Below are 14,767 nucleotides of genomic sequence, written 5' to 3' on the forward strand. Positions count from 1 at the left end.
TTCGTTGGACTACGATGGAACGCAGAACTGCGGTTACATCCTGTTCAATCTTGTGTTTAATTTTTGGTGTTACATTAATGTTGTTCTCTTATGCTTTGATGACCACTCCCACGGAGAACACAATCCACCTTGTGAGTAAAAGGCACATTTGGCAAGAGACACACAATTTTGGCAGTAATTTGTGGTATCAAGTCCTCACGATATCTGTACGACGGATAACTAATGAAAGTTGTTATGCTTGCTCTCTTATGCGTCATGCTACAACCAAGTCGACGCCGCTAGTACCATGGGCCTTAAACGCTACTGAAACACTCTCAGTACCATTGCTGACGGTCCAAATAGAGTGGGTAACATGACAATCTATGCCAATTGGGTAAATTAATCCTTAGTTGATTATACCGGTGCTTTGATTCGTATCTGGGACTTCGGTTCTTTTCCAAACTCTTCTATTACCACCATGTCTGCCCCACTATTCTTTACAAAACAAAGGATCTGTTGAATAAGAAGTGTTTGTATATATTGTATTGCTCACTTAAAATGCCATATATGTTATATAATGTTGAGATTGGAGAAATGTAGATAAAACAAATATAGATCCGATAATTAAAATCCAGAAAAGAGCTTTTAGAATAAATACATAAAGCTTCTTACCGTGAAACTACAAATCCATTATTCATAAAGTCAGGTATCTTAAAATGTTGGGATATTGTGCGTGTAAAGACATTAGAAATACTATTTCAAGTTAGGAATAAAAGCCTTCCTGTTAGTAAAAAAAAAAAAAAAAAAAAAAAATTTAAGGACAAAGAAACCAGAGCATTTTTTTGGGGGGGGATTCTGATTCTGATGATTCTGAGTTGATTTTTTACTCTCTTAAGGTTTACTTGTTTAGTGCTTTCGACTTTTCAGTTAGTGAATTTTCAATCAATGTATCCTGATATTAAAGGTTGAAGGGATTAAATAGTTAAAGTGTATACTCTTTAAGATGAACTTGTATCCTGCATGACTGATGAAAAAAAAAAAAAAAAAAAAAAAAAAAAAAATTAAATGGTTTATGATTTATGATTTACTTCTTTACTTAGATTTTGTTCCATTTATTTCTTATTCTATTATCTATCTTGTTTCATTGTATAAGAATGAAGATTGACTTTATATTAAGCTTAAAGTTTAGTGTGTGATGTCATTTAATCAAGTGTGTTGGGGTATATTTGAAACTTAATCAGGTAAATCACCCTACATCACCCTGATGATGATCGGTTTGGACGGACGGGGCAATATGGGTTTTCCCTCTTTGTCATTTGAGGTTTTACCTTTGTCCTGTCCAGATAGAGTAGTTAGCGCATCTGGTCTTTTTGCTCCATCTCCTGTAAAACCGAGGCGGAGTTTTTGGCCATTTGTCAGTAGGTGCATGTGACCTGCGACCTCTGTCAAAGAGCTCTCTAAACCTTTACAGGGTTTGGGGAGTTTACCAGTACTTGGTAATTTTCCTTGGGAGGCCTTAATTGGCTTGAAGACAGAACTCATAGGTCATTGCTAGAGGTTAAGGGTGAGCCTTTTTATAATAATGTATCATTATATGCAACTAAAATAATACTTAATTCACAGTATGGCTCTCGATACTTTCTGTGATGTATTACTATGATGATATAATTTGAATCTCGATGAATTATTATGTCTGATGGAGCACTATCCAGATACATCATATGTACATACTTTTATGTTGATCAATAGAATGATCAAAAGGGGGAAATGTAATGGAAAATTACATTGTATGTACTGATGTCTCTTTATGCAACAGTGGAAAGTTACTGTCTGTGTTATCTTCGTCTCATGTAGTGGGAAAGTACTGAGTGTTGACTTTTACTGGGACACTGTCTGAGTAAAACAACTCTTTATCTGTGCAAAACAACTCATTTTCTCACACTCCCTGTTGTAGATTTCTATATAGTCACATTGTAATAATCTCCGCCAGCGCACTCTTCTGCAGACTTTGTGCGACTCTGTATAACCAGTGCCTCTTCTTGCAAGAATAAAATACAACAAAGACATTTCATCTGTTTGGGATCTTGATTTCAACGTTCATTAGGACTCATCTCGGAATACTGAAAGAATTTCCATTACACCTGATACAGAACACCTGAGGCTAAAAGATGATGATGTCTAATGTCTCAGTAAAGAGAGAAATGATGAAAGTGATCAAATGAACCAAAGAAAACTACAGATTTTATTAAAAGCATTTAGAAACATTAGAAAGATGAAATATTGAATATATGACTGTATTCCATTCATTACATTACAGGATGATTCAAGATATAAAAGAGTTCATGATGAATGTTGATGATCAACAGATGACAGATGAAGGATTTGTGTTTGAGTGAGTGTGATGGTGAACACACTGAACTTTGACTTCAGTCCACAGGAGACACTCAGACCTGCAGAGGACACAGAGAAACTGAGGAACCATAAGACCAGACCCCAAACCCAGGATAAAGAGGTTCAGTGAATGTGGTGCTGAAGGTGTGGAGGTGGATCAGGGTGTCAGAGGAGACTCTGTAGAAGGACAGAGTGCCAGCAGGACAGTCCACATACACTGCTACTCTACCAGGGGAGGAGGAGGAGGAGGATGAGGAGGAGGAGGATGAGGAGGAGGAGGAGGAGATGGGTGTTTCTCTCTTATTGTGCCAGACATAGTAACCGTCATCAGAGCACCTCAGACTCCAGGACTGATCATTCCTTCCAAACACACTGTGTTCTCCGTCTCCTCTCCTGCTGATTCCTCTGTAACTCACTGATATATCAACCACTCCTCTCCATTCGACCTCCCAGTAGCAGCGACCAGTCAGACCAGTTCTACACAGCAGCTGATTCCAGTAGATAAATCTGCGTGGATGATCAGGATATGACTGATCCTCCTTCACATATGTCACCTCCCTGTTGTTGTCAGACAGTTTGAGGTTTCTGTTTACTGTGTTTGTGTCCAGTTCCAGTTCACAGACATCTGATGGAGAGAAGACGACACAATACAGCTGCTGAATAATTGTACTTTTACTTGAGTGAATATGTTCAGTCCTCTACCCTCCGCTGGGTTTTACTTCTGTAACATGATGTGATTCTATGTTGTCATGTTTCAAATGACTGTGCTGATGTCTGCTGGACATTGTGTTGCATTAATTGTCTGCATTTTGTCCTCCTTATTCTCGGGGGCGTTACTGAAGAAATGATTATGTGTGTAACTTCCGTTGAGGTAGCGAAAGTAGCAGTAAGATAGTTAGTCCCATAGAGGCTAACCATAGTGGCTAACCGCCAACGGCGTTTCTTTTGAAAAATAATTTGCCGTCAATTTAGCATATCCTGCTTTATTTTTTTAACAAATATTTAACTTTCGTTAAATTAGCATTTTCTAAAATGTCCTTGCGAAAAAAAAAAAAAAAAAAAGCTAACGGAGGAAAAATTCGTATCCTACTTTGTGGTTGGGCTATAAAGAGCAGCGGAGAAGAGACGTCAGGTCCTCAAAGGACTGACAGCAGAGCCAGGAGAACATCAGCTATGATGTCATGTGTAGGGAGGACTCAGCATTGTAGCGTTGGTTTAATGACAGCCAGTTACTTTAACTACTTTCTGTACAGTTTATAATGTAAGGCAGTTTATGAGACGGAGTGCAGGGCAGTATTAGACTAAAGATAGTTTAAGCACGGTTATCTGTGTAGAAAATAAGATCATTATTGGATGAAATGGATCAAAACTTTTCAAAAGTTTGTTGACATGTCATTGTGTTTTGAAGCTATTGATCAACAAACTTTTCTATGGGCGGAGCTTAGTAGGAAATTGGCCATAATTCATTGGCCATTAATCCAATCATCATAAATCTTGGTAGATGTTTTCAGTACGTGTTTGGGAAGAGGTGTACTAAAGCATTTTCTGCTCGACTTATAGGGGGCGCCAAAAATATCAAAAAATTATACCTCCAGATGTAGTGGACAGAATTATCACATTTGGTGCACATGCTCTGGGGGAAAGTATTAACCAAGATCTGAAGTGTCATATTGATCGGTGCATGTGGGTGTGGCCTATTTGGCATTTATGCTAAATTATGCCTTTGCTCAATTTGCTGTGAGCTGGAACGAGCTAGAGACATAAAACTTGGTACCATAACTGCACATGATGTCATAATACTTCACATAAAATATGATCCCAATTGGCCACATGGTGGCGCTACAACATTTTCAAGGCCAGCCCCCTCACACCAAAAGTCTGATTGACTTGAAATTTGATACATATATGCTGCTGACTGTGATCTACAGAAAAGCCTCAAGAGGCCCTAGCTTTTCATCACTAAATTTCCCGCCATTTTGAATTTTTGGAAAAACACATTTTTGACATCTCCTCCTAAACTCTACTTTCGATTGCTACCAAACTTTTTGTGGATCATTATTGGACCAAGCTTATCCAAAGTTATCCAAAACTTGTTGATATGCGTTTTGAAGATATTGACCAAAGAACTTTAAATGGGCGTGGCTTAACACATAAATAGTTCTTATTCCACAACTGTTGGGCCCATCCTCTCAAAACTTGCAGGATATGTTCACAAGAGTATTTGAAACATCCCCTGAAAGTTTCATTCAAATCGACCACTAAGGGGAGCTTACTATCATAATTTGTTTGTCCAATCAATACCAAACCTACAGGATGTTTTATAACAATTTTGAACCACGTGTGTAAAACTATTTAGAAATTACTCCATAGGGGGCACCACAAGTTCCAAAGATTTGCATGGGCCTGGAGCAAATGTCACCACAAATCAATGGGAGATCGTCCCAGCATCACCAAACTTGATGGATATTTTTAATGAACCTGTTGAAACATCCCCAAAATGCCAAGAAATATGACTGGCGGGACGTTGAGTGTATCAGTACAGAAAGGTTGCATACTTTGTAATGATGAAACAAGGTAGTGATTGGTCTCACTCCTTCTTTATACAGAATTAAACCAGGTGAAATGACTTTGCTTTCCTTTGTGAAGCCAAAAACCCAATCACTGCTGCTCGCGGCTTTGATTTTGGCAGTTCAAGTGCTTCCCTCTGTTGAGCGAAAAAAGATTGAACCTACGAACTGCCGCTTCCGGCTATAATTTTACATGTGTTGTGTTTTAAAGGCTAATTTAACATCAGGCTGATGGACAACAGTTGAAAACTAGCCTTTTGAAATAAAATAAATAAATCAAACTTAAAACACACTCACACTTCCTCAGACCAGGTCTCAATCTCTGCTGTCCACCATGGTCCATCCTGCAGGAGGAAACACAGTCACAATCAACTTCATACAGCTTCACTCATATCCTCCATTAAACATGAACCAGAGTTCCTCAGTTACGGACAGAGAGACAGTGTGAGAGCTGCTGTTGTCTTTCTGTCTGTCCATCTGTCCACACCTGAGAGAGTTCAGTCTGTTGTCGGTCCATACCTGAGAGGCCAGTCTGTGGTCTGTCCCTACCTGAGAGAGTCCAGTCTGTTGTCTGTCCATACCTGAGGGAGTCCAGTCTGTTGTCTGTCCATACCTGAGGGAGTCCAGTCTCCAGAGTTGATTCTCCAGTCCAGCAGACAACAGCTTCCCTCCTGAGTCTCCTGGATGATTGTAGCTCAGGTCCAGCTCTCTCAGATGGGAGGGGTTGGAGCTCAGAGCTGAGGCCAGAGAAGAACAGCCTTCCGCTGTGATCAGACAGCCTGACAGACTAAACACACACAAACACACAGTGCAAACTATCTAAATTAAAATGAGTTCTGTTGTGGAGGAGGCTGCTTGGAGTTGTGGTCAGCAACACGATATAGAGGTAGCCGGGGGTGGATGGTCTCCTGATGGCTTCAGGATTGCATCTCTGTCTCTCGGTGATGAGGATGTTCTGAAGGCTGAATTTATCTGTGACCTCCAGTGAACACTGGGGCACCTTCAAGACTGAGGCCATAGCACGCAACCAGAAAATGGTGTAATGGTCCTTTATGGTTGGGAGTGAGTCACTGCCCCATGTGAGGTCCAGCTCTCTCAGACTAGAGGAATGGGAGTTGAGAACTGAGGACAGAGCTTCACAGCTCCTATCTGACAATGTACAGCCTCTCAGCCTGAAGATGATTTTTAGTCCATCAATTCACATATTAAATATAAAAAGTAAATAACAGCTTTCTGGGTAAACTTTAACAAATAGCTGAACACCAACCTGAGAGTTTCCAGTGTACAGTGGGGACTCTTCAGTCCAGCAGACAACAGTTTCACTCCTAAATCCTGCAGGGTGTTGTTACTCAGGTCCAGGTCTCTCAGACTAGAGGACTGGGAGCTGAGAACTGAGGACACAGCTTCACAGCTTCTCTCTGAGAGGTTACAGCCACCCAGTCTGAAGAAGAATCAGCAATACATAAGAAACAATTACAAACAATGGTTGTTGTTTCTGAATAAAGAAAAACAACATTTAATGTGAATAGTTATGTGTCCACGTACAGAGCTTTGTTGGAGGCTTTGACCACTGGCAGCAGCCTCAGAAGAACCTCCTCTGAAGCAGAGTATTTCTTCAGGTCAAACACGTCTAGATCTTCTCCTGATGACAGTAAGATGAAGCCCAGAGCTGACCACTGAGAAGGAGATGGTTTAATTCTGGAGAGACTTCCTGATCTCAGGGATTGTTGGATCTCCTCCACCAGAGAACAATCATTCAGTTCATTCAGACAGTGGAACAGATTGATGCTTTTCTCTGCTGAGGAGTTCTCACTGATCTTCTTCTTGATGTACTGGACTGTTTCCTGATTGGTTTGTGAGCTACTTCCTGTCTGTGTCAGCAGACCTCGTAGGAGTTTCTGATTGGTCTCTAGGGAAAGACCCAGGAGGAAGCGGAGGAACAAGTCTAGGTGTCCATTTGAACTCTGTAAGGCCTTGTCCACAGCACTCTGGTAGAAATGTGTTGGATCAGGTTTGTCTTTGAAGACTTTGGACCACCGGGACGTTTTTTGTTTCTGTAATATCAGATTGACACCCGAGTTGATGAATGTCAAATGGACATGAAGAGCAGCCAGAAACTCCTGAACACTCAGATGGACAAAGCAGAACACCATGTCCTGGTACAGTCTTCTCTCCTCTTTAAAGATCTGTGTGAACACTCCTGAGTACACTGAGGCTGCTCTGATATCGATGCCACACTCTGTCAGGTCCGATTCATAGAAGATCAGGTGGCCTTTCTGCAGCTGATCAAAGGCCAGTTTTCCCAGAGACTCAATCATCTTCCTGCTCTGTGGACTCCAGTGTGGATCTGTCTCAGCTCCTCCATCATACTTGATGTTCTTCACTTTGGACTGAACCACCAGGAAGTGGATGTACATCTCAGTCAGGGTCTTGGGCAGCTCTCCTCCCTCTCTGGTCTTCAACACCTCCTCCAGAACTGTAGCAGTGATCCAGCAGAAGACCGGAATGTGGCACATGATGTGGAGGCTTCGTGATGTCTTGATGTGGGAGATGATTGTGCTCGTCTGCTCCTCATCTCTGGATCTCTTCCTGAAGTAATCCTCCTTCTGTGGGTTGGTGAACCCTCTGACCTCTGTCACCATGTCAACACACTCAGGAGGGATCTGATTGGCTGCTGCAGGTCGTGTGGTTATCCAGAGGCGAGCAGAGGGAAGCAGTTTCCCCCTGATGAGGTTTGTCAGCAGAACATCCACTGAGGTGGACTCTGTAACATCAGTCAGGATCTTGTTGTTGTGGAAGTCCAGAGGAAGTCGACACTCATCCAGACCGTCAAAGATTAACACAACCAGGAACTCTTCAAACCTACAGATTCCTGCTTCTTTGGTTTCAGTAAAGAAGTGATGAACAAGTTCCACCAAGCTGTACTTCTTCTCTTTCAGCACATTCAGCTCTCTGAAAGTGAATGGAAATATGAACTGGATGTCCTGGTTGGCTTTGTCTTCAGCCCAGTCCAGAGTGAACTTCTGTGTTAAGACTGTTTTCCCGATGCCAGCCACTCCCTTTGTCATCACTGTTCTGATTGGTTCATCTCTTCCAGGTGAGGCTTTAAAGATGTCTTCTTGTCTGATTGTTGTTTCTGGTCTGTCTGGTTTCCTGGATGCTGTTTCAATCTGTCTGACCTCGTGTTCATCTTCAGTCCCTCCCTCTGTGATGTAGAGCTCTGTGTAGATCTGATTCAGAAGGGTTGGGTTTCCTGCTTTAGCGATCCCCTCAAACACACACTGGAACTTCTTCTTCAGGTTGGACTTGAGTTTATGTCGACGCACTGCAGCAACAGTTCCTGAATAAACAAACAAGAAATGAAACCAGTGAGTGGATCCTACAGAATATCAGAGAATCTAAACATTTAGTTTTTCCTCCTCCATCAGTTTTTGTCGTAATTGGACTGGTGAATATAACATGGAACCCAAACGCAGAGTAACAGGCAGGAAAGTAGTCGAAATAAAAGCGAGCTTTAATAATACTAAGCTGAATATATAAACAACAACCAAAATGCAGGGAGGGGAACAAAGTACAAAAGAACAAAATAGAAACAAACAACAAAAACCAAACAGAGGATCAAAACCAAAAATAACTAACCAGGGAAACACGAGGATCAGAGCAGGAGGTAACAGGTAACATGTAGGACAAGGTAGACGGGGCTGGAGAGACAAACGAACCGACAAGGACAGAGGGGAACACACAGGCTTAAATACAAGACATGATTACACACAGGTGAAACAAATCAGGGCGGGGCAGACAATCAACAAAAGGCGGGAAAACAAACAAAGGAGGGAAGTAAAACCAGACAAGACACAGGAGGAGTGAACTACCAAAATAAAACAGGAAACTGGAATGAGGGTATAAAAGAAACCAAACACAAACCAAAATCACATAAACATAACTAATAAAGACTGGCACAGCCAGAACATGACAGTTTTATTCAGCTCATCAGTGGAGGACAAACAGCCTCTGATCTGATGAAGATGTGTGCAGCATATTAACAGCAGAGTTTTAAATGTAAACTTCTCCCATGTTGTCTCCATTTCCTCTTTCCATCATGTTAAATCTGTTAAAATCCTCTTACTGCTCTGCAGACAGTCAGCCAGCTCCTCCTGCTTCATTCTCCTCAGGAAGTTCAGTGTGATCTTCAGAAACTCCTCTCTGCTGCTCCTCCTCTGCTCCTCATCCTCACCGTCCAACACCTCCTCATCCTCCCTCTGACTCTCTAAGCATTCTGGGTAATCTGGACTCAGAACCTTCTGGATCTTCTTCAGCTCGTTCTTCACAAAAGTGCCGATGTTGTCCTCCAGCAGCTGGAACAGAAAGATAAACTGAACATTTAATTTAAAGAACACAACATGTGATTCATCTGTCAGTCTGAAGGCCTGCTGGTCTGAACAGAGCAGCATGGAGACTGTTGGGACCTGATTGGTAGTTTAGCATTTAATGTGTGGTTGATGGAGGTAAATAGTGAAATGTTTGTTTACACATGTACACACCATAAATATGGAGTCCAGGTCTGTTTGATGCTGCTGGGCAGACTGACCACCGAGGCCCTCTGAGCTCTCCTGATGAACTCTGTGGAGAAAACATCAAGTTTAAGAACATTTGAGGACTTAAATCTGCAGCTAACTAAAGGTGTTCTGAGATGACGGCAGAATGACGGCAGCTGTGATTCAGGAGGTAGAGTGGGCGGTATGAAAACACCAACATTACTAAGAGCTAAAAGTGTCCTACTGGGGGGTCCCACAAAAGGAAAAGGATCTAATGTCAGGAGATGTTAGAGCTGTGTCAGAGACAGGGATGGAAAACTTGCTGTGTAACTGTGGATGTTGGATGTAGAGACTTGGCTGGTTATCATCGAGCCATCAGCATCACATCAGAGGCTGCTGAACAATCCAGATGGTGTTGGATCAGAGGAAGTGATCTATAGTGTCTGATAAAGGTCGGCTGTGTCACCTGGGAGAGGGTGTCCAATGTTGAAAGATCACATCACTGCTGATGCAATGAAGTGTACCGTTGGGTATATGTCAAAACCACCAACCCCAATTTAGCCAATGATGCTGTTCGGACTCACCATTCAAGATGGTGTCAAAAACAGAGAACTGCGTTTCCCAGGGTCCTTTAGTCCTTAACTCCACCCATGGACTCAGTAACCATGGCTACTGAACCATGACCTATTCACATCTATGTTTGAAATCCATCTAGGACAAAACCAAAGCGAGGAACAAAGCAAGTTAGCACCAAGCTGCTAACTCTGCAGGAACAAAGGGCCGGACTACTTTCCCTCCAATCTGCACAACTGGATCTGAACACGGTAGTGACTGCATCTTTTGACTGGAACCACAACTTTACCCAGCCTGGCTTCTCCATGTTCAACAGATGGAATCGCCGGTTAACAAAGAACCCCTTTCTCTTCCACTGGGTAAAGTAACTGGGCTTACCTTAACACAGCATTAGCATACAAATTGCACATGGCTGAGCAAGACTGTTTGACCTTGATGTCTTTGACTGTACGTGCATTGATTGGGTTTAATGCTATTCACTGAGTTTTATTGTTGTTATATTGTTGTAGTCAGGATATTTGGGTAACTGGCTTTGCCACATCTGATGTCTTTAGTTATGCTCCACATTTATAAACGTCTTGCATGCTAACTAACTTTTTTCTAACCCACCCTATTATCCGACACATATTAAGATCACATACATAACCTGTGAATTGGTTTAAACACAAATATATACATTCAGAGAGTCTCAAACTACCACATCACACAACCCTTTGTTCTTACTGAGCACATGTGCTCCGAAAGACAAAGAGACCATTGTGTTTGATGTCCCGGTGGCCATCTTTGATTCAGCCATTCTAGTAGATTCACATGGTCTGCCCTATTATTATGTAGCCTACACAACCTCAGTCGCCATTTTGAGACAAGATGCCATCTTGTCTTTGTCTTTGTTGTTAATTTTATTGATATTAATAATTATCTTTAAGATTTTCTAATAAATAGACCAGCTCCTATCTGCATCCCCAACATTAATGGTGCCCCGTGTGAGGCATAGTATTGTTGGCAATATTAATTAGGGCCCGAGCCGACCGAAGGTCGGCGAAGGCCCTATTGTAATTGGTCCGTTTCTTCTTATTATTATTTTTAGGACAAAGTAATCACATTTTTGAGGGGCTAAAAGTGCTCGGAAACTGAGCAAATTTTGCACATGTATCAGGACTGGTGTAAAATTTTATATTTTCTGGGTCTCTTGCTCAGATGTGACAAAATGGCTCGATAGCGCCCCCGATAGCTTCCATTTTTATGGAACTATGTTGCCGTGGCGTGGTGGTGAAAATGCGCCTTTCGCCAAAAAACAGGAAGTTGCTGTAACTTTGTCGTACATTAACCAATCTGCTCCAAATTTCTCATGCCTGATAAAAGTCCCTGTCTGAGGACATCCACATTAAAATTTTGTCTTGCAGTCGTAGCGCCACTTACTGGCAACAGGAAATGTCATGTTTTGCGTGTTGATGTACTCTGCCTCACAAACTAATCAGATCCACCTCAAATTAGGTCAGAAAAGCCTTAAGACATTGTTGATGCTTCCTTGTGAAGATTTTGAGGTTTCATCGAATGGCGGCGCAGTGGCGGCATGGCAAATTTTGTTGACTCGCCATTACAAAAGAAACTGTTGTAACACAACTCCAGATGGTCAGATCTTTTCCAAATTGTTAATGTTTGATGAGGGTTCAGGCTTGAAGTCATGTCCAGGCCCATTTTGAATCATACTCATAGCGCCACGTAGTGGCAACAGGAAGTTACAGTCGCTATATTTTGGTGTACTATTCATAGCAGGTCAACCAGATCCACTTCAAATTTGGTCAGCATGGTGTTAAGAAGTTCCTGATGTCAGACTGCAAAGCTTTTTAGCTTTCATTGAACTAAGTGTCGTGGCAACGCATCATTCGTCATGAAACAGGAAGTTGTTTTTCAAGGGCTAGATATGCTTGTAAACAAACGAAACTTGGCACACTCATTAAAAGTACTAAAATGTGCTAACGGACATGGTTTTTGTGCATTGGTGTGGCAAGGGAGCGCGAAAGCACCCCCTACAAAATTTCAACGAAGCAGCCCCCGTAGTACGTTTCACCTAGATGTACGGCATTTGTTAGGAACATGTATCACATATAGACTTAAAAAAAAGTCTCTTGGGACCATGCTCTAAACCCAACGGGAAGTTGTGATTTTTTTCGTGTATTTTTATCGATTTCCAGGCTCTGTACTTTTAACGAATTCCTCCTAAAGATTTAACCCAATCAACTTCAGATTTGGTTAGTACAATCTAAAGACCTTTTGTGATGAAAAGTTGTTCAAATCAAGAGTTTTTATCAAACCGTGTTGACCTGGCGTGTCGGAGAATTTACATGATTCGCCATTGAAAGACAAACTGTTGTAACTCAACAGTACTTAGTCCAATCTGCCTCAAACTTGACCTGCAGTGTCCGATGGTCACTGAAATGTACGGGTGTGTCGACCGGCGTCCTGCAAGAAGCCCCGACGTGCGGAAAGGTGCGAGAGCCCGTTCATTGCTGCTTGCAGCTTTAATTTCAGCATTATTTTTGGTTAAATCCCAAAATTTTGATTCCACTTTTAAACAAACCAAAAGTGTTAACATTCTACACCACTAGCTTTTCACAGGAGTAGATGCACAACTGTATATATAAACAAGTACATTGTAGTGAGAATTGTAATTTGAGAGATTGGATTACTGATAAACACTTTCAACCGTCATAGTGTTATTTTAGGTACTTGCTATTGCTGCTAATTCAAATTAACCTACTCTGTAGAACTTGTAACAATTTTGGTCCAGCATTTGAATAGCAGTAATTCAATGCAATCTAGTCAAGCTCTTATAAGTTGCTGTTAAATCAAGTGCTACTTTAAATAAAACACATCGTGCCACCGGCCCTGTGCAAAATAGTGAGCTTGTACCTAGCTGTTACTGCCTTGCATTTCAGTTAGTACATGTGAAAAGTTAATTAGCAAACTTTCTGTGTAAACCTGTGTTTACGTTACTGACCCCTTTCTTTTATGTCCACTAGAGCCACCAGTTGGTGCCGTAGCTACTTCCAGTAGTGTAAGCCAGTACATTGTTTGCTAGGCTAGTGTACCATCCAAGCTACACTACAAGGTGTCTGCCAACGCAGCACCATAGCCAACAACATTTTTTACTTTGTATTAGACAACTTGTTTAGTCTCACCCCCTATTCCAGGCACAACAATAGAGAATCCCTGTCTAGAGCATTTTATTTCTTCGCTAGCACAGAGCCTAAACCCTGGCTACCCTGAACTCATCAGCAGATTGAGTTTCAGCGAGTGCAGGAAAGAAATAGAATCTCTACTCACTGACAGGTGTGATGTGCAGACCGCATCCAAAGAGCCATTGTTAAAATGCCTGCTACTGATCTTTCACAGGCAAACCAGCCTTGCCATTCAGAGTCAAGCAGCCCTGGAACAGGAGGTAGATTCCCTAAGAACACAAAATGCTCATCTCCATGAAGTTCAGACAGCTAACAAGAAAATGATGCGTTCCTTAGAATACCTGCATTCAGCAGAAGTAGATCTTTGCTCACAAAAAGAACAATTGTTAGAGCTTAGATAGAAGGTCTTTCCCCACCACAGTCATTCAGCCAATGTGATTCTGGCTACTCAGATTCACACTCTTCACTTGATGAGACGTTAACTCCCTCTACACTCAGAAGTGAAGGATTTCCAACCGACTCAAAGTCCTTTGGGAATGAAGTCAGCTACACTGAGAGACAGAGCTAACAGCTACCTGACTTCTCAACTCTCTGACACGGACCGGGAAGAGACTTGCAGCCACTGAGAGATGACACTTTCTACATGGACAGCAGTAGCTTTGAACATTAAATCACCACAGAAAATAAACCGAGCAGAAGAGAGAACCGTTTTTAATGCATCACGTCTACGTGACATCCAGGTAATCAGGTCGGTATCGGTGCTGATACCTTTCCATCGGACCGGATCAGCCCTGTTCATTAATGTGTCATCCAGTTTATTAATCCTGATATCGATATTATCAGCTTTGAACAAGCAGCTTCCATCTTTGGAGTTAACTCAAAACAGTCTTTTTCAAAGACAAACACATATTGATTTAGTTTAACATGTTGAGCCTAATTTGCTTTATAACACTAACATGATTGACAGGTGACTGTACAGGTGAACACTGTGATGTCACTGCTGAAACAATCTATTGTTGAGTCCTACAACAGACTCTGAAGCTCTGGACCAAGGCCTGATTATTTTTATCAAGAGTGTCAGATAACAAAGTTCAGTTTTAAATTATTACCTTCCATCAGCCGCTTGACCAACTTTAAAATTAAAAAGTCGACCCATAGACCGGTCACTCTTCATGGACACATAGCTGGGTTCAGGTCCAGATTCATGAGAGTCTGGTCTCTGCTGCTGGATCCTGATACAAACAAACAACTAACTAATGAAAAGATGGAAAAAAATACTTTTGACCAGATTCTGTTCAGATATCAAAACTAATATAATATAAAACTTCTGGTTTCAGTTATTTTAGACTTTGTAACAAATGTTCATCGTTGAGGACAAACGGATTCAACAGAGTGTCGACACCAGATTCAGATTTGATGAAATCAAATCAGTTCCAGGGTTCAACAGTAACCAGGTCCTGATGGACCGTGGCCACAAAAACTTACTCTGTGACCACGAAGTTGTACCAGGTCTCTCTTGAGAATGAGACTGCGTGTCTCA

At 41.7% G+C, this 14,767-nt stretch overlaps 2 protein-coding genes across 4 annotated transcripts in view; both read right to left on the reverse strand.

Annotated features, from left to right (window-relative positions):
- Positions 1 to 2,198: 2,198 nt before the first annotated feature.
- LOC119491090 (NLR family CARD domain-containing protein 3-like) overlaps positions 2,199 to 14,767 on the reverse strand; it is a 30,891-nt gene continuing 18,322 nt past the window's right edge. For all 3 annotated transcript variants that reach the window (XR_005207537.1, XR_005207536.1, XM_037774729.1), the window contains one exon: positions 2,199 to 2,429. The gene's annotated coding sequence lies outside the window, so the exon portion shown is untranslated. The remainder of the gene's footprint in view (positions 2,430 to 14,767) is intronic.
- LOC119490964 (NLR family CARD domain-containing protein 3-like) lies at positions 2,424 to 9,692 on the reverse strand. The gene is made up of 11 exons (XM_037774517.1): positions 9,685 to 9,692; positions 9,479 to 9,557; positions 9,202 to 9,292; positions 7,685 to 8,277; positions 7,439 to 7,567; positions 6,483 to 7,327; positions 6,205 to 6,378; positions 5,815 to 6,037; positions 5,487 to 5,617; positions 5,235 to 5,281; positions 2,424 to 2,995 (listed from the first exon to the last, which is right to left on the reverse strand). Exons 1-11 carry the CDS (start codon positions 9,690 to 9,692, stop codon positions 2,424 to 2,426), a joined length of 2,892 nt encoding a protein of 963 aa, XP_037630445.1.

Source organism: Sebastes umbrosus, chromosome 7 (assembly GCF_015220745.1).
Source record: "Sebastes umbrosus isolate fSebUmb1 chromosome 7, fSebUmb1.pri, whole genome shotgun sequence".
NCBI classification, from domain to species: domain Eukaryota; kingdom Metazoa; phylum Chordata; class Actinopteri; order Perciformes; family Sebastidae; genus Sebastes; species Sebastes umbrosus.

What these genes read in the sequence shown, in the direction of transcription:
- LOC119490964 (XM_037774517.1), bottom strand. An exon ending in AAAGCCTCCAACAAAGCTCT is followed by an intron (nt 6,379 to 6,482) that starts GTACGTGGACAC and finishes ATTCTTCTTCAG; the next exon opens with ACTGGGTGGCTGTAACCTCT. An exon ending in CCCCCGGCTACCTCTATATC is followed by an intron (nt 5,618 to 5,814) that starts GTGTTGCTGACC and finishes ACAATCATCCAG; the next exon opens with GAGACTCAGGAGGGAAGCTG.